Consider the following 20,881-nt stretch of genomic DNA (forward strand, 5'->3'; position numbering starts at 1 on the left):
AATGATTTTAGGATGTCCAGATTAGCAAGGTTCATTTGCATTCTTGCTACTCAAAATGACACTGATGATGTAACCTTAGACTTTGCATATTAAAAACTCATTTTGTGTAGCAAAATAAAAGTTTGTTTAATTTTTAGGCGTAAACACAAAGAAACAGAAACTGTGATAGGAAAGACAACTGTTAGAGTTCTCTTTAATAAGGCTTTCCCAAACTGCTCTGCATGCCTGCAAATGGAAGCCCTAGAAAGACACTTTTCCTAGGTCGTCTTCCTGGTTCTTGCAAGGGTGGGGAAGGAAATGGCTGCAGTGCCTTCTCAGGAAACCAAACCTTGGCATTCTCAATCCTGGATGCTTAGAAATAAAACAAACATTTTATGTGGTTTTATTCACTACTTTTAAAAAATGTCTTTTAAAATACTATTTATACATTTATTTGGTTACAAATATATTTTGTATGGCTGAAGTTTTCAAATGAAGGCACCTAAATCTTGATAGCTCAGTGGTTTGAGCATTGGTCTGCTAAACCAAGGGTTGTGAGTTCAATCCTTGAGGGGGCCATTTAGGGAACTGGGGTAAAAATCTGTCTGGGGATTGGTCCTATTTTGAGCAGGGGGTTGGACTAGATGACCTTCTGAGGTCCCTTCCAACCCTAATCTATGATTCTAAATCTGTAGATAAATGCAGTCTTATTTCAAAGGTGCCAAGAACACACAACTCCCCTTGCCGTTCATGGGTGCTGCAAGTGCTCAGCAGCTTTGAAACCAGGCTGCTTTTATGTAGGTGACTAAACATGGATTTAGGAGCATAAATGTAGGCAACGACGTTTGATCATTTTGGCCTATGTGCATTTTTTTAAGTGAAGGGCGTGCACAGAATATATCATTCTGTGTTTGGTAGCCTTACATGTTGACAGATACTTGAACTGTCAGAAAACAGTGGGGTAGATTTGTCCCAGATAGTCTCCTGAATGGGTTTCTATTGCTTCCAGCTTTTGTTTAAGTGATTAGTGGCGCTGGGCTGAATGTACTAGAAAATAAAATCCTCTCTCCACGGAATAGCTTTGGTGCCAGTTCAAGCTTCCCCATCACTGACCTGACAGTCTGCCTCCATCCTGGTTTTGAGGGCCACCTCTAGGGGCGACAAGGCTATTGGTCACAAATGCTGATTCCGGGCCCAGTCTTGCAAGTCACAGAATGCCTGCTACGTGGTGCCGAGCATCCCCAGCTTCTCTTGGCCTCAATGGGAGTGCATTGCCACCATTTGCTGCCTGGTCACATCATATTTAATACACCGCTGACATCAATGGGAGTTGACGGGCGGTCAGCAATTTGACGGATCGTTTTAGCTCTTGTGCTCATTGCCGAGAATGCTGACATGAGTATCAGTTGGGATGATTTGTGTGATATGGATGCTTGTCCACGAATAACTGGACTGAGCCCCCCAACTGTCATTTCACATGGGCCACTGAACGACCATCAGGCAGGTCACTTCTGACTTGGACTGAATTCTAATATATGAAAGGCATCATATCCCAACTTAGTCCTGTGAACATCCAGTTCCTTCCTCTCCATCTCCTTTGAAACCATTTCCTTTCAGTTAAATAATAATATATTGGCATTATGAGCATTTGTTTTAAAACAACCTGTATTTAAACCTGAAGTCTTCCTTTTGAAACTTGAAGAATATCCAGAAGGATAAGCCATATAGTTATAAGCTATGTCTGTCTATAGGGTGATAAGTGATAAAAACGTGCAAACAATCAAACTGCAGAGAATGGAAACCCTCTCAAGGGAGCAGCAAAAATTGGATGTCTAGTGGAAGTGGTCTTTAAGTAAACGTCAAATTCAATTGTGCTGGAAACCTTCGGGATACTTTGAGGTGGTCAGTTAAAGCGGGGTGTTGCCTGCTGGAGGTGGTTTTTAGTGAAGCTTCAGTGCAGTTGACGTCTTTTATATTTGTGTTTATTGGATACTTTTTGTAGGACTTTGTAAATCCTGAAGCAAAAGGGTCCTCTGCATTGTCTAATTTCAAGTTTACATGTACAGGATTTGCCTGATTAGCTTTAATACGTCTGTAGTCAAGGGCAGAGCAGGTCAGCAGAATATTTTCTTAGCTACTGTGACTTCTAAAAATAATCAGTAATTCTCACCAGTTCATCTGTGAACTTTAAACTGATGTACTGTAACTACCTGTATACATTTAAGTGTCTAGTTAGCAAAGATCATATGTGATCAGTATCACTCATAAAAAGATCCTGCAGAAGTATTGACATGTATTGAGTCTTGTTTTTAGAAGAGCTGTGTAGATGTGCGGACTCACCCTTGCTGCGCCTCTTGCTGGTGACTTCCAGGAATTAGCTGTATTTCCAGCCTGGAGCACCCGCTGCAGGCCAGTGATCCACTACTGCTTGGCCCCCCCGTCCCTCTCTGGACTCTGCTAGCTGGGGTGCCCTGCTAGCTGGGGTGCTGCCCGCTGGCAGTAACCCCTTTCTCCCAGGGTCTCCCCTCCCTGGGAAACCCCCACCCACTATCCCCACCTCACTATATAGCTACTGCCAGTCATTGTCTAGCCCCCGCGCCCTGGGGCAGACTGCAGTATCAGCCTATTCATCACTGGCAAGGTCGGGTTTGGACCTGCTGACTTTGCCTACCCCTGAGCTGCCCTCTGCAACCCCCAGTACCTGTTGGCCTTATGCTAGGCCGCAGCCTGGGGCTTTCCAGGCAGGAGCTCCCCAGCTCCTCTGCCTTTCCCCAGCCCTGCTCCACTCAGGTACCCGGTCTAGCTCCCTGCAGCCAGGCCCTTCTCCTTCTACAGGCAGAGGGAGATTGCCTGGGCCCCTGGCTCACAGCCTTTTATAGGGGCCAGCTGGGCCTGATTGGGGCATGGCCCCAGCTGAGCCTGCTTTCCCCAATCAGCCCAGGCTTCTTGTCCCAGCCCCAGCCCTTCCCTGGACTGTTTTAAGCCCAGAAGGGCAGGAGCGGGTAACCACCCTGCTACAATCTGGTAAAAGTTATTTTTCCGTAAGCCAGTAAAAAGCACAATTGGTCAGAAGTTAATCTAGAAAGGAAGAAAAGCTGCCTCGTTTTTCTTTGATGATTTCTTCTCGTTAATAAAGCAAAACAAAATGAAGATGGATATTACAGGTCTGTAAATGCTTCTGTCTCTTTTTATTTCTGTTTTAAAAAAAAATTGGTATGTTGCTAAAATATCTCTCAATGATTATCTAAGGAAATACCATAAAGCCCTTTGAAGGATTGATTATTAACACGAAAAGATATGTCTTAGTGCAGTAGAAATATACTAATTAACTAGAAATCTAATTGCCCAAACTGGCATTGGTTTTGGGACCCTTCTTCCAACTAAGGTCTGGATCCTGATTGCCTTGGTTCCACTGTGCTGGGAGGAATATTCGGCCGACAAGCCTCCCAGGAGGACTCGGTCCAGCCCAGTAAATTGTGGAGCAGTTTCCTTCATGACAATATGGAAGGGGGAGGAGAGTCTGCAATTATGGGGTTCCACTGGGTAGCTGCAAACCTCGTGCGCACACAAACATGCACACACTCTCTCATGTTGTATGCTCGAGTCAGTGCATGCCGTGGACTTGACTACAGTCCGTGTGTTATCGTTAGGCTTGGCAGAATTTGATTTTTATTTGTTGATAATTTCGATGGATCATATTAATGTTTATTTTGAAGCTTTTTCCTTTTTATTGATTTTAAAATTTTCACAGTTGCAGAAATTATGGGGAGGTTAGACAATAATTATTTAATGATGGTAGATGCTGTGGTTCAAACACTCCAAAGCTTTACAACTGTTAAAACACAAATTTTGAACATCACGTCAAAAAATACAAAGTAAATATCCATAAAACAAACTCTGATAAACTCTCAAGCATATGCTTATTTTTAAAAGTTGATTATTTTCGATAGAAATATTTTTTCATTGGTTTGTGTGTGTGAAATCAATGTTTCCTGACATTTACCAATAAAAATTGAATCCTTCCAAGTCTAGTTATAGTATTGGCTGTGAAGCTGCTGGGTTGGTGCTACACACATGGCAGGAAGGATTGCATGCACTCAGCTCTCTGTAGGTACTCAGATATCTCAGTGAGGAGCCCAGAATAAATAAATGGCCAGGTAGGTTAGTGGATTGCTTGTGAAAATCAAGTTTAATCTGACTTCAGGAATCATGGATTTGGCCCAGTGAACATATCTGTTTGATCACATTGCACTACCTTGTTGAATATGTTTAATGGTGTGGAGAAAATATTCTTTTTATGTATTAGTACTTTAATGTAATTCTCTCTTTGCTTGATGTAGTTTTAATGTAATTCACTTTTTGCTAAATGAAGTAAATTCCTTTAGTCTTACTACTTCAATTTGTTGAAGGAGCCTTTGGTGTGTAAGGGTAATACTGTTTTTAGCGGATAATTTTAATGGTGTTTTCCTCTGCATCTTTATTCACTTTGGATCATTTAGCAATTTCTTGGTCCTGCAGTTTAATTCCAAATACTTACAAGTTACCTGATCTTATGTTTCAACTACATGTGCAAATTTACTTTGCTTTTCTAGTTCATTAATTTTAACACTAATTGCTTCTTCAGGCTAAAAAAAACCCACTTATCATATCTAGCATCATTTTAAGACTTGCTTTTGGAATGTTTTTCTTTATGGAGGAGAGGTTGTTAAATAAATTATTCCTGTATTTCTGTCCAGCTGTATTTTTATTTTGAGGGGGGGCCGGTCACAGGATTTCTGAGCTTTTACCAATTGTAAAAAGTGCTATAAATATTTGAAGAACGGAAGAGTTTATTTATAGTGGAGTGCTAGACTGTTAATGAAGGAAATGAAACAGGGCTGAGAGAAGTGGAATTATTTTTCTAGACCCCTTTAGTCCTAAAAATTCCATGCTAATCTGATTGATTTCAGGAAGAAGCCATTGTAAAATAAATTAATATTTCCTACGGTTTTTTTTTTAAACAGGTAAGGTGGCTTAATTAAAACTGTGTTATGAAACCACTATGCAGTTTAGCCCAAGTAGTACACACACTGCTTGAGACGGCTAGATCTAGTGTAATAGGGATGTTAGGGCAGTTCAAAATTGAGTTGAACTGACAGTGTGTGGGAAACTGGTACTGTGCATGGCTTATATAGACAGTGCTAATAGACTTCCATGACTCATGGGCATCAGCTATTATCTATTTATCTATGCGTGTGTGTGTATATATATATATGTATGTGTGTGTATATATATATATATGTGTGTGTGTATGTGTGTGTGTGTGTGTGTGTATATATATATATATATATATATATATATAAACAAGTAATTTTTTTCCAAACTCTGTGTTCACAGGGTAAAAACAGACTGGTTTCAATTTTTTTTATCACGTTTATGATTTTGGTACATGATATATTAAGGGCCCACTTTTTAGACACCAGAAGCCCTCTTGCACACACGCACATATCACATTTATTTATGTGTGTGAGCACTGACTGTAACTACAGATGGAAACAAGTATCTGGAGGTCTAAACATCCATTTGAGTGCAGTAATGATAGTCGTCCATGTAAATGTAGGCTCGCAGATATGTGAGCATTTTTGTACAACCACATTGGGCTTTTCTATCCACTGAAGTTTTGGTTTGAAGGATCTTGACAAACTCATGACAGTGAAGAAATCCAAAGGTTGCAACTTTGTCCTTGTATCATCCATTTTTTTAAAATCCGGTAACCTTTCATACAGATGTTGCCAAATTGTGGCTGAATGCTGCGCACTCTTCTTCCCATCCTCCCCCCTCTTCCCCCCCCCCCCAAAAGACCATGTCCTGATGAGAGAGCAATTTTGCTGACTTGAGTCTGGCTCTCCTCCAAATCCATGCTGAGACCACCACTCTGCAAACCCTACACAGCAGAGTGTTCTTGGACAGGGTCTGCCTCTTGCTGTTGGTGTACTTGACTGATTTGGCCACCCGCATCTTCTCAGATAATTCATATTCCTGACATGGGAAGTTCTGTTAACTGAGCTGTGGCCAGTCAAAATACATATACAAAAATGAATTGAGTCTAAATTTGCCCTTTGGCATGTAATGTCTCCCACTTTTAGATCCTTGTAACTTCTGAGACTCGGTGAAGTAAATTAGAGGTATAGTTCTCTTAACCATAGTGAGTTAGCAGCAGAACTGTGATTAGACCTCAGAAGCATGAGACCTCCCCGCTCATGTGCTAATTCTAAACGACACTGTCTCCCACGGACAATTCTTGCAAAGCCAAGAGCGAAACCTTCTGGCAGTGGGAAGGGAGCTCAGAACAGTTTGTAGATACTTATTGTTGAATATTTAATTTTTGGAAACAGGAGCGCCCTACTGGACACACACTGACAAAATGGAGAAAAGATTACATGCAGTCCCAGCAGCTAACACTGTCAAATTTCGTTGCCCGGCTATGGGAAACCCAACACCAACCATGCGATGGTTAAAGAATGGAAAAGAATTTAAACAAGAGCATCGCATTGGTGGATACAAGGTAAGATTGCATTTTATTATATTGCCATTTCTCATCTGCAGTATGGGTCTGATCCAAAGCCTATTAAAGTCAATAGAAAATCTCTCAAAGGACTTTAGATCAGGCTTTGAATCACAAAAAGTCCTCTAAAGAAAATTAGTTCATCTTGCTTTTCTTCTGTCTATTTTGGCCATTATTGAGCTTGCAAGCTCAGTTTTAAAACTTTTTTTTTTTTTTATAAACAGATTCAGTCTCAGAGAATATAAACATATTTGAAGATACTTTTGAGGGCTTATTTGGAAAACTAAGAGAAAAATAACTTTGCAGAACATATTTTTTACAGATCAGATATTAGCAGCCCAAGCTTTCAGCTCTAGTATCATGGAACATTCAGCTGCATTGTTAAATACAACAAGCTACATTGGTGATTACAGAGAGTTTAATGAACAAAGGGTCGGAAGTCAAAAGTTGTTGTTTTCTGTGGAGTTTATGGTCTGTGAAACTGAAATGGGAAGCAGAGTTTGAGGGAAAGTAACAGCAATTACTTACTTACTTACAAGGCTTTGTTTGAATTTTAAATAGTTTAAGATAAGAAGTTTCAGTCTCAACTAGTAGTTACTGATTAAATGGGAGGTTTAGGGGGGCCAGGTAGTGCACTGGTATAGTGCACTAACCTTTAACCTCTGGAGCAGGTCAGATCAGAAGTCAGAATTTGGTCGTCAGTGTATCCTAGCTTTTGTTGAACATGAATTTGTTCATACACCGGATTGAACATGTTTGAGGGGAAGTGTCTGCGCAAGAATCATAATTTCCACCTTGCCCCACAGCTCCAGGCCAGCTCTAATCCAGCATGGCATCTGCCACAGCCATGCTGCCACTGACTTCCTCAGACACTTCTAGAAATCCCACCACGGGAGAAGAGTTTCCAGACATGCGCAGGAGGCAGTAGTATACATTATGGCAGAATCCTTGTCTCCTCCCACTCCCACCAAATCTATATACTGGGACTGCACAGCAGGGTCTTTAACGAATGGGGGGATCATGGCATAGGCCTTTAGCTCGTCTCTTCTCCCCCGCCTTCCAAAAAAAAAAAAAAAGCAAAGAAAAAAAGTTGTGATCTGCGCACATAAGCAGATGGGAGCATAGAGGAAACCTTCATTATGGGTGTATTTACAGGTAGACTTATGTAAGGAGTTTACTCATCCTTAGCACAGTCTGTATCCAATTCATGTCAGCATCTCCAGAAAAGCTTCTGAAAATTGCTTTGATAAAGAAATGTCTTCATGGATGCAAAGACTTTCTTCAGCATCTAATTAGATTGTTTCATATTTCTTGAGTTGAGAAGTGAATATAGTGATTTCGAGTCGTAAAACTTCTGAATTCAGTTTGATTTATGAAATTTAGTGTAAGTAAGCGTACAGCATAACAATGCCAAGGAATGTGGCAAATACTTGTTTAACTTTCGCAGGTTTTTTCCTCCTTTTTCCTCTGGATTAATCATTTAAGGTATTTTTTCCTAAGAATTGAGAGAGATTAGCTTAGTCTTTTGTCCTGGCATTTCATCCTTCTCCTACTTTGTACATGACACTGTAGCACTTTTTATTTGAGGATCCCAAAGCACTTTCACACACATGAAATAGCTGAGAGAAATTAAGTTACTTGCTCAAGGTGATACACTGAGATAGGGCTCGTCTACATTACCCGCAGGATCGGGTATTCTAGACACGATAAATTAACCGCCGAGCGCTCTCCTCTCGACTCTGGTACTCCACCGGAGTGAGAGGCGTGGGCGGAGTCGATGGGGGAGCGTCAGCTGTCAACTCTGCAGTGAAGACACTGTGGTAAGTAGATCTAAGTACTTCGACTTCATCTCTGTTATTCACGTAGCTGAAGTTGCGTAACTTAGATCGATTCCCCCCCTCCATGTAGACCAGACATTAGAGGCAGAGCCCAGACTAGACAACAAGAGCCCAGATGCCGAGCTCCCTGCTCTAACCACGATGCACTTCTTCCCTACTCAGATTGATGTAATCATATTACTGCTTTACAGGCTAAAAGATTAAGGTGCTTTGTCTTGAAATGCCCTGCTGTAGCAAGCACGCATATTGCCTCACGTGCTGTTGAGTCAGATCATCCCTATTGCAAAAAATTGTTTCCCAGGGCTAAGGAAGTCAGATTCTAGGCTCCCCTTTTTCTGTTCTACCAAGATTTACTGTAGAAGGTGTCAGTTTTTCCAATATTTGCATTTCCACAGAGTTAACTCCCAGAAAATTTCCCTAAACAAACATTATTTCTTCAAGAGTTTTCAATCTGATTTGCTTACTCCATAAATTACTGTTCCTTATTAGTGTACACTTGGCAACACCTTCTGTCTTTCATAGTACTATAGTGTGTTAATGAATTGGCTACAATTCGGTGGTTTACACCTTTCTTAGAGTTGTTAGAAAACTGAAGCCAACTAAGAAACAATTAATCCTGTCTTGGAGCATAACAGTAGCCGTTTTTTAGTACTAACATCGACATTGTTTGAACACTTTGCACCATGTGAGGGGGGAAAACAGATATCTAGCCTAAAAATATTAAGTGGGGTTAATTAAATTTTGATCATGTGTATAAAAATATATGTAAAAAATGCATATATACCACTCACCCACAAATCACAAACACGTATTTTTGAAGCTGATGTAAGACAAAATAAAGTATATTCCTATAAGCCTAAATCATAAAATATCCTACCCATTTTAAGATTAACAGATGGAAAAAGAGTGCGGTATTATGATTTCTCATAGCAAGCATATATCAAATACATGCCTCCAGATCATTTCATATTCATCATTGTTCTTCAATAAGCAGTCTTCCTACTTGCCATAATTACCTTTAGCCTAGATTATGACAGTGGTCCTAGTAAGCGGAGTAAATTGTGCTCCAAGATCGTGTTACAGAATGAAGCCAAAGCAGATTTTTGGGAGGTATTACACATTTATTCAAAATAATTCCTTGAATCAGAAAAACTTTGTGTCCTACCAACAAATAAGGCTTGGTATGCACTTTGCAACTTCAGTATGAATAATTAAGTAGGGCAGGGAGACATTTAAGACATGACTTTTTTTTTTTTTAAAATATATATTGCTCCATATTTAACCAGGCATGGCAGCATCTTATGCTGACTTTAGTAAACTGGATTGTATGTAAAGTTTTTCGGGGGCTAAAGTATGTAAAAGCTTTCTGCTGTAGAATTTCATACGCCAAGGTATCCAGAAAGACTTAACTGATCTAGAATGGTTAGACGAGAACTTCCGCATCCACCATTGCTACTTGACATGACAGCCTGTGCTTTTCTTCTTCTGGCAGAGCCAATAATCATCTACACAGATATAAAGAGCAGGCAAGAGGAAGGAAAATTTAAAATTGTTTACTGATCCTCCATTCCTCCCCACACGCTTCTTTTTCCTCCCCTCTTGAGCTAAGGAAACTATTCTCTCTTCTTTTTGTTCTCGTTATCACAATCAGATAGCAGTACCCAGTACTTTGTTCATTTGAGGTGTGTGGTGAGTCAATTTTCACTCAAGCCTGATAGCAGAATGGGTATCTGTGTGAAGGGAGGTAGGCTCCAGAAGGGAATTCCTCCACAGTGAGTAACTTTGCTTTTTAACACCTGGAAATATAACCTTTTATGGTTTTCATGATGTACTCAGAGTTCATATATCAAAGAAAAATGGCCCCTTACTTTTCCAAGCCTTTTTGATCCCCTCTGCCCCCCCCTGAAATGACTATGGTATTTGCTAGGTCATTTGAAGAGATTTTGTAATTTCTCAGTGCGTACTTTAAAAAGAAAATATACTCTGTGTGAGATCACAAGACCCTTTACTTTTCTCTACACCACCCAGAAAGCAAATTTACTTCTATCTGTTGTTACTGTTTAAGTATTAACAGGTGTTTGTTTCCACATCTGCGTTTTGATAAACTACATCACCACAGCCCTTTTCACACATTTAAGTTCAGCTTGGGTAAATATTGGATAAACAAATAGTTTTAGAACTGTAAGAACTGAAAGAGTATATAGTTTTTGCATGTATCTTTTTGCACTAGCTCTGTGGAACTATCAGTAGCAGGGAAATTGTAAAATACTTTCATGCTATACTATTGATGCATGACTAGTCGATCTGTTTCTGATACCGAGCCATGCTAGTTTCAGGGGGTTTGGTTCAGACTCCCCTTTAATATTTACATTGTATTTTATTTTTAATCTGTGTATCTGAAACTCCATAAATTTTGGAAGGGTTTAGAATCCCAGTCCAAAACCTAAGTTGCTGACTGGACATCATCTTTATAATGGGGGCAAACCAAATCCCCAGATCTGAACACTGGGGAGGGGTAAAGTGCTTTGAAATCTGGATCTGAATTTTGTGGCTTTGGTACTAGTCTGAATTCACATCCTGTATGGGGAGGTAAAGAAACACAATATGTTTCAGCAATTTAGCTGATCCCTGGAACTCATTGAGGGACTAAAAAAATTTTATGCTAATGAGTCATCTCAGTTATGTGTCAGCTCTAGTCATGGAAGGGCTTGTTATTAGAACTTGGCAAAAACCTATTGAGGGAGCAAGTTTACTCTAAAAAAAATAAAACAACATTTGCCTGTTTTCGCAGTCTGGCAAGCATAGTGCAAGTGTAATGAAGAATATAGGGCTTGTCTTTGTGAACAATTTAATTGTGTAGTCACCACTATTGTCTTTTCTCTCCTCTATTTAGTTTCTCTGCCCAATACTTTCAGGGGAAGATAAGCAACTTAAATGATGCTTTCATTATTTTAGGGCTCAGTGCTCATTTTTCCTCCCCTCTGTTTCACTCCGACACACAGCTGTCTGCTCTCATTTTCACCATGTTACAGCAAACATCCTCTTAATGTTAAAATTTTCTCTCAATTTTGTTTTTCAGTGGAAAATTGGATTTTTGACTAACCATTTTTTTTTCTGTACAATGACTGCATTTTGCAGGTGATTTTGACTTTTGTTCAATAAACTAAACACCCCAAAACTGAAAAGCTTTTGATTCAGAAATGCTGCCGCAGTGCCTCATGGGAGTTGTAGTTCAGTTGGCTCATGCCTCCTATTTTGTTTTATGGGCTGGATTCATCAGCCAGACTACATCCCTTATGATGCACCATGGCTAGGACCTCCCATGAGGCACCTTAGAAGCATGGCTGAATAGAAGTTTTTGATTTTAATTTTTTTTGCTGAAAACTCAATATTTTCTGTGGGTGAGTGGTGGTGGTGGTGGGGAAATCCCATTTTCTGACCAGCTCTACTTAGAACCAAAAGTAATATTATCAGCATTGAAGCAGTTTAGATTTCCAATTAGCGTAAAGGTGAATTTGTATGGTTTTGATATGGTGCCTTGTGAGATTCTATTTAAAAAAATTGAATTGGCCTGTAATAGGACTAGGACATGAATCAAAAACTTGCTGACAAACTAAGCAAAAATAGTACTTCACTGATTTGGTTAGAGTGCTATTAGGGGTCATGCAAGGGTCACTGTTGTATCCTATTTTCATTAATGGTATTGCAGAGAAAATAGAAAAAAATTGATGTTAAGGTAAGGGGAGCTGTAAACACCTGAGCATAGAAAGAAAATAAATGAAACCTGGAAAAATGCACGGTGGTGTATTTCGGGGGAAAATACTGCAAAGCATGGCTATAAAATGAATAGATGATGCTTGGAAAGCAAAAATACCAAGATAAAACTAAACTGAGGGATGGATTATAAATTATAGACATCGGCTCGCAGTGAGGTCTGGTTGCAAAACATTACAGGCCAGGATGTGATAATCCTTCTGTGTACAGCTGCAATTCCAGAGTGTTTGGAATATTGGGGTACCCCAGGTCAAGAAAAGGCCTTGACAAACTGGATAAAGTGAAGGACAGTAAAGCTGGTTAGTCTTGGTGAGGTGTGCATATGCTGAAATAACTTGAAGAGACTCAACCTTAAAGAGAGCTTTATGTTGGTATCACTAGAAATAGTAGGGTGATAATGGACAAGGAAATATTGAGGGTGGACAGTGTGTGTAAAAAAAAAAAAAAAAGAAGTTTCTCTAGCTAAAGATTAATAAATGGTGTATGGAATGTTCTTCCAAAAAGAGTTACTGAATCTTTGTCACTGGAGTTATTCATATTCAGTGGTACAATTCACCCCTGTGAAGGCCAGCACAAGGCCTGTGTCCTACATAAGACCCACATAGGCCCGATTTTAAGTGGAAATTAAGTGCTGTTTAGATCTTGACCTGGCCTCCTCCACAGGGGCCAGTTTCATTCCCTGGTCCCCTTAGCTCTCAGGTTAAGACAGGTTACCTAAGAGTGTGTCAAATCTTCTCACCTTCTAGTGTAACAGTGTACAGCATTCAGTAACAAAGTGGGACCACCTCAGAATCATGGCTGACCTGTTAGATTCTAGGGATGGTTATAGTTAACCATTCAGGTCAGTAATCTTCATCAGGAGAAACGTCCATCAATGCAGGATAATAGCTTTCCCCATTCCATTTACAACATGGAGGCAGTGAGCCAACAAGATAAATCAAGTTAGCAGCCAAAAATCTGATTCCGTGACAAGATGTCATAAATGCTTTGGGCCTCTACAGCAACTGATTAGTTTAATTTAGAGAGGCTTAAATTGTGTGTCTAATCTGGAGATACAATATCTCTCCCCTCTGGGATATGAGAGGATATTTCCACTGTTGCTTTTTTATACTGACATCAGTTACATTCACGTTGTAGCTATAAGCCTGATTTTCCTATCAAAAGTTACATAATTGATTGTATTTTCTTCCCAAATTAATTATTTGAATAGGTGTTTGTTTTGTGGATCCACAATCTGTTTGTCCTGTTTTGATATCATCGAGGCTAAAAATTCTTGGTCTATTCTGGGAAATAATCCTAAAAATATAACTTGGAAAGGCAAAAAGCATAGAAAACGTTTCATCTTTCTTCCTCCCAATAGAGGCCATGAAGCAGTAAAGCCTCCAAAATAAATGGCAATTGCCACCATTATTTATTGGCAATATGACAGTAATATTCTTCCGACCCCAAACACGTAATGTGCAAGCTGCTTAGCAGCATAAAAATAGAATATAATAGTTATTTATTATAAACTCTTGATACTATGAAAAATTTGTAAATACTTAGGAGAATATAGAACAAATTAACAATTTTGCATAGAGCCAGCACAGAACCTCCAAACCACTTATAGCAAAGTAACTGGTGTAGGTATAGCAGCGTGTCTGCAAAGGTTTGAATTTCACCTGTAGGGGCAAATACTGAGCAGGCATCATTGCCCATGGTAGTAGGCTCCAAGTACTTTTCCACTGCACTGGCAGATTAAGCCAGCGGAGAACCAATGCGTGGGCACTCCATGTTCCCTGAACCCTGTGGAGCAGAGCTCCAAGGTAGTTCTGTGCACAGCACAGGTTGTAGGGGGAAGTGTGGGCAGGCCCAGCATGTGATCACTATATCTATACGTTTTACGAATCCAGAGCCCTCAACCCCCACCTATTTGGGAGCAGCAACAGCTGTCCAGATGCATGCTGGTCATTGTAAGCAAGGGCTGAAGATTCTGGTCTCATACTCTGTGGCGTTTCTGAGTGGTTTGGTTAGTGTCCAGGCCATTCACATGGCCTTGGACTTTCTTCCAGGATTTGGCCTTTTTAAAGCACATAACCAAAGTGACTATTTCCTGGCAGATAATAAGTAGCTGTGAAGGTACAAGGCAAGACAGAGAGTCCTTGACTGAGCTGATAGTTCACTTATATAAAATGCCTGAACCCTGGAGGCCATTGGTGTTGTCACCAACTTGAAAGAGCAGAAAGATATAAAGAAAAGAAAATACCTTTTCATGTGCTTTAAAGTGCAGAGTTAAACTGTATGGCACCATGGGTACAGTATTGACAACACTAGTTTCTTCCTGACAGATAAAGACCAGTATAATAACCAAAAGGAAAGTAGGATTTCATACTATAAGTAGGATTTCATTCATATTTCTAGAATAACTTTTAGGGGTTACAGCGATACTGTCAGATACTATACAGCAGAAAAGAAGCTTAGTAAGGACTCAAATGAAAATCTGTGTCTACCAGTTATTCTAGAACACAAAATTGTGGAAGGGAGAATTCACTGTTTTCCATTTTGCATGATTAAAATTACTCAAATTCATGTTAATTGGTGAGGCAGGTGGAGATTGTTGGGGGTCCGGGGTAGTGAAGGACAGACCTTGGATATAATTTTCATGATATATTTATAGTTCATAGAATTGATCAGAAATTTAATCACTCAATCTAAAAGTTAGAAAGTTTTTGAGTTTATCTAACTATATGTTAATTTCACAATACCACTTTGAGGGTTTTTTTTAATGCCGGCGTAATTTCCTTTTTTACCTTCCAAAGGTTGTCATTGCAACATTCAGATGGCCTTATATATCATATCAGACAGGAATTTTTAGAACTGTTTTCTTGAAAAGATTCTCTGTTGATATAAATTAGATTCCTAGAATAATAGATCTGCTTGAGTATGAATGTTGCACTTTTGTTTTTTGTTTTGCTCTATAACAACTCTGTATATGTAATGCTATGATCAGTGGGTTAGAGCCTTGGATATCGCTGGAAAAATCCAGCCCTGGCTGCTAGAGTGAGACAGCCAATACCATCAGATAACTTTTGGAGGCAGATGTGAAATGTCTTGGTAATCTAAATTCAGTTTCTTGTGGACTGGTGTCTACGTCATAAAACCATAATCCGAACTGGTACTAATTGTGGCACCCTTGTTGTCAGTTGAAATAGAATGGCTGAGGACTGAATGTGCATTGAAGACTATTTTTCCAACTTAAGGGTGAAGTACCTTGGTAAAGGAGGATGTGGCAGCATTCACTGCTACTGCCTATGCTGAAGCTGCTCTGTGTTTAAATAAAGGATTTTGGTCTCCAGAACTGTCAATCCAGCATTGCCATGGCTTTTAAAAACATTTGTGTAATGGAAAGAAATATCTTCCTTTTATGTGGGAAAGACACGTACAAAATTGTGCTATCAACTTTTTAAAACACTCTTATTGAAATCCTATCAGGTGCGAAACCAGCACTGGAGTCTCATTATGGAGAGTGTAGTCCCATCTGACAAAGGAAATTATACTTGTATAGTGGAAAATGAATATGGATCCATCAATCACACATACCACCTAGATGTTGTTGGTGAGTAAAATTCTATCAGCTACAAGAATTTTTTTAAATTAATGGCTTAATTTTATTTCTTTATTTAAAACTAAATGCAATGGATATTTTTTATTAATTTTAAGGATGGTTTCAGGGTTGGATATAAGAATGTAACTTCTGTTCTTTGAGGCTATTTCAGCTGTTTGCAACTACAGCAAAACCTCACTGATCACACACCTTATACATAAATTCTTTCTCACAAACTTACACTCGCACAACAGTTTCCTTGCATCTCAGCAAAGATGTGGTACCCAAGTGTATGAGGTCTTATATTATGAATTCATTATTGTTATACAATATGCTACAGTACACTTACAAGTGCATTATGAAGTGTAAATAATTCAAATCTCACTGCAGTTGTCAGAATTGTCACATGGTTCTCTGAACTACTGTACTTATAGCTGAAAAAAAATCTTCCTGTAAAGGGTCAGATCCTAATCTCCGTTACACCCTGTGTAACTCTGGAGTGTTGGCCCTGAAGTCAGTACAATTAATCTGGATTTACACTTGTGTAATGAGATCAGAATTTGGTCTGTGAAGTGCTGATATCATTTATTGAAACATAAAGGATAAATGTTGTGAAATCATTTAGCTGATGGAGAATCTTTTTTTTGGATAATTCTTATCAATACTAAGGCCTTCATTTAGGAGAGCACTTAAGCACATGCTTCACTTTAATCATGTGCTTACGGCTTACTGACTTCAATAGGATCGAAGCACATGCTAAGTGCTTTGTTTAATTAGGGCCTAGAATCTCAAGACCCAATTCCGCCACACATACTTATTCTGAGTAGTACATACTTAAGTAAGTAGTGGTACTCAACATGACTATGGTGATAGAGCTGGGTCCTTAGTTTCTAACATATGTGAAAGTAGCTCATGCTCACACCAGATGGTGAAACTGATGTGGGCATTGGAAGCTTAGTGAATAAAACCACTGATCATTCAGCACTGAAAAGTAACTTTGGGCAATTGCAGGCCAGTTCTGACTAGAGACAGGTGGTCCATTCCATCTCCTGTTAAATCAACAGGAGTCTTAGCATTGACTTTGGATAGGGGTCAGGCCAGCAGTGACCCATTTTTGTCATTTCTATATTCATTCATTGTATTTATACAAATAATAGTGCACCCATCACATTGTCTCTGGATACCTGTAAGTGAATTAATAAAAAGCAATGCTGCGTTTAGATTACAACTGTCCAAATCTGCAAAAAATTCAACCCTGCATTCAGCTGTGAATACAAATGCTTCCCAAGAATACTTTGAGGGTGAGATTTTCTAAAGCACCCCGGGGGTTTAGGAACATATCCTGTTGACTTGGGGACTTTTGAATTTCCCACCCTGAGAGAAGAGAGGAGCTTCACACCTCTTCAAGAAAGTTGGCCCTATCTGACCAGTAGAGACAGAGAATGCCCTCGAATGAAGATGTCCTTCTCCCAGACATTTAAATTTAAAAAATTAGTTACTCTGAGCTGTTTAGCAGATCACTGCTGTAGCTTTGGTTCATGAAGAGAGATGCAGTTTCTTATGGAGCTAAGACCCAAACAAATGTCGGCCCTTTTACAGCACTAGCAACACTTCGTAGTCTGCATAGAGAACACATTCATACAGTTGAGGTGAACTAACTTAGGGACAAAGCCATTTTTGTTTGAACACTTGTTTAAACAAAGTTTATTGAGGGTGCAGCACCAACGGCTGCCAGGAATTGTAGTAAATTGTATTACACATGGCTCCATCCTTTGCAGACCAGCTGGTGGAAGGGTGCAGTCGAACCACATTAGCTCACCAGGGAATGCTAGCAAAGTAAGAACAGAGTGGTACTGATTTCTGTAGTGATTTTCTTTTCCCTTCAAGTCCTGGCTTTGTTCCATTTTGCTTGAGGTTACAAAATGTTTGTAGCAAGTCAAGGGGGGGAAAAAAGGATCCTTTTAAAATGCCTGGAATTTTCTTAGCTGAAGTGAAACTGATTAAAAGGCGCCAAAACTGGCCAGTTTCACATTGACTGTGAACCCTTTCACCCAGTTCTCTAGCAAATGTGTTCACCATGGATAATGCTGTCACTTGAGTAAATATTTGCCAGAAACCCCTTACCTCCTCTCCCCTTTAAGCCTTTTCTGAATGTCATGCATTCAGGAATATTATGCAGAAGTTTATTTTTCCTGGCAATAAATCACAGTGGCCTGCATGAATGAATGGAATGGTAACAAGGATTATGTCATTTATATAAATGTCTATTCCTTTCCTATAGAGAAGCAGAAAAGTAAATAATGAAGCCAAGATTTCAAAAAGTGATTAGTGATTTTTTGGTGCCTCCATGTTTAGATATTCACTTGAGACACCTCATTTCAGATGGTGGGTGCGCAGCACTTTCTGAACACCAAGCCCCTTTCATGTGACTCAGATTGGACACCCAAAATCAGTAGTTACTTTTGAAAGTGGCAGTTCATGTTTTTTGGAAGCTAGACATTTTAGAATTTAAAGTGTGCATAATCATGTTAGTGCCCAATAACTCTGTGTGTGTGTGTGTGTGTGTGTGTGTGTAAAATGTTTTTTGGGGGATGTATGTAACTGCCACATTTCTAGTTTGACTTGAAGTCCTATATGTACATGTACAGACAGACATTTGATTCAGTGTCTGCTGAAGCCACTATGAGTCTTTGTATTGATTAGGACATTGGATTAGGACCCTCGGTTGAATGCATGTGGATGGGATTGTTGGAAGGGGGTCAGGCAGATTTCTGTGGCTGCTGAGGTACTGAAAGCCACCACTGAGTGTGGTGGTTGGGCAGGAGGCAGAGTGGAGGACTGAATTAAGCCAAGCATAGAAGGAGACCTCTGTCAGCCCTTCTCTATTGTATTGGTGTATTTCTACAGAAGTTTGGTTTGTTCTATTCTGCTCTATACATTTTCAGCTCTCATAAGGTTAAGGAGGGTTGTGGATGTGTGTTGAGAGTCAGTCATACTCCTTGGTATGTTTAGCCATTGGTGATCACCTCTCACAAACTTCAGGCCATCATTTTCGGCCAAGTTGTATACTCAGAATGTTTGAAAATTGTCAGCTGAAACTCTTTGAAATAGATTTTCCTAGATGGTTGAACTGGTTCCAGAGTTGATTTTTGGTGTAAGTCATAAGGAATAGTATTAAACATGGCACTCTATTATAATAAAATGAGCAGCTGACTATACGGTGTACTGTAGAGAAACCTCTGATTATGTCACAGTTTTGGGAGGTATCCCAGCAAAATTCATGCCAAATAATGACACAATGCTAATTGGGAATATCCATTATTACTCGACTCAAATAACTTTCCAAACCCTGAACCCTTTTCACACATAGAAGCTCAGAGCCAGCAGAGCATGAGAGGTTTTCAGTCAAAATGTAGGTGTGAAGTATAGTCATTTTTACTTGTAATTACTTGGAAGAACCTTATAAAATAAGGACTCAGTTGGCTCAGACATTCTCATTCAAATTTACAAACCTGGCACACAGTCAGACTGAATTTCTTACAGCAAGTGGGAATAGAAATAAAAGTAGCAAATTATTAGCCATCCGTATATATATATATCACAAAAGACTTGGCCATATTTACAATGATAACTTCTAACTGTACAATAGAGCTGGTCAGGAAACTTTGATGGACAATGTGATTCTTGAAATGTTTAGTGATGCCCCACCTCCCCAAATTTTTGACCAGTTCTAATGCAATTCACACCACATTAGCTTTCACAATGGGACTTAAGTGGTCCCTGGGCTTTGGGTTGGTCTCTTGTCAGTGGGTGAATTTCACCCTGAGAAAATTAGATGGCAGTATCAGCAGATGATGAGGATTTATTACAGGCCTGACACATTTTTTAAAAGTTCTAATATAGCTCAGTTGTTTTACACACACACCTTTTCAACCATCCATCTCACCCTGTAAACTGGGAAGTGTGTTTTCTGGAAACCAATAGTCTTTTTCTCATCTCTGTGTCTCCCACTCTATTCTTTTCACCAGAGCACCAGGAAAACATGAGTGAAAGAGTTAGTTGTATTGTCAAAGGGCTATCATCTTTTATGATCTTCAAGCATTAAATAAAACCCTACACGGTACTTAATGTTACCACAGAGGTGGGAGAAGGCATTAACATCATGTAATAAGTGACTGTGCTTATTTTTGTTGATGGCAACAAAAAGTTGAGTCCTGAGGTTTGATAGTGGACACAGAGCTGTATCTCTGGGACTCCATAGCCTGTGGGAAGGATTCCATTCCTCTAGAGATCTCGCAAAACTCCCTGTATAAATCACTATGTTGAGCCTTGTCCAGAGGAGAATAATTATATTCTTATTTATTATGGTAGTGCCTAGAGCCCCAAACAAGATCAAAGACTCCCTGTGCTAGGCATTGTATGTACAAATAGTAAGAGCTGACAATTGAAATACGTAAAGGATGGAAGAAAGGAAGTATTATCATCCCTGTTTTATAGATTGAGAACTGAGGCACAGAGAGAAATTAATTTACCCTAGGTCTCACAGGAAGCCTGTGGGAAGCCAGGAATTGAATCCAGTTCCAAGTCTCCTAGTCCAGTGCCTTCAATTATAAGACCATCCTTCATTCTTGTAAATTTTAGCTTATCAGCTGTTTTAGCTCATCAGCAGTTCAGGTGAAGTACCTTTTTATTCTGCTGTTTTTAATTGCAGGTAGAAACTTTTATTTATAGGAAACTCACAAAACAGATGCCTTCCATGTATAAAGTCATTCAGTCTAAAGGGAAAATGATTGGAAATTACAGTTATCACGTACCAGTTGTATGTAGCAAATTCAGCCTATAGAAAGCAACATGGGAACACAGCAGAGCTGGGGCTTTTATATAATTAGATTGTCATTATCACCAGGGTGCAGCTTGGGTAGCAGTTGCTCTCTTTAAGCATGGAAACAATTTTACAACTAATTGAATTTATATTTTAACAGAAAAGCAGAGATATTCACTGAACATTCAGGCTGTAGGTTGCAATTTGTCCTATGTAATGTAATTATCTAGGGAACTAAAGATTGGTTAGGTTTCAGTTTAAGTGCTTCATATTACCTCATCTACCGGGTGTTATAAGCAGCTAACAACTGCTCAACATCCTCAAAGAATGTGTAGGAAGAC

The 20,881-nt window shown here is 39.4% G+C and overlaps 1 protein-coding gene across 11 annotated transcripts in view; it reads left to right on the forward strand.

Annotated features, from left to right (window-relative positions):
• The window catches only part of FGFR2 (fibroblast growth factor receptor 2), a 94,048-nt gene that overhangs the window by 22,348 nt on the left and 50,819 nt on the right, over positions 1-20,881 (forward strand). For all 11 annotated transcript variants that reach the window (XM_045023894.1, XM_045023895.1, XM_045023892.1 and 8 more), the window contains 2 exons: positions 6,354-6,523; positions 15,607-15,730. In XM_045023894.1, coding sequence (XP_044879829.1) covers positions 6,354-6,523; positions 15,607-15,730 — 294 coding nt within the window. The remainder of the gene's footprint in view (positions 1-6,353; positions 6,524-15,606; positions 15,731-20,881) is intronic.

The sequence above is a fragment of the Mauremys mutica genome, chromosome 7 (genome assembly GCF_020497125.1).
Source record: "Mauremys mutica isolate MM-2020 ecotype Southern chromosome 7, ASM2049712v1, whole genome shotgun sequence".
NCBI lineage: Eukaryota > Metazoa > Chordata > Testudines > Geoemydidae > Mauremys > Mauremys mutica.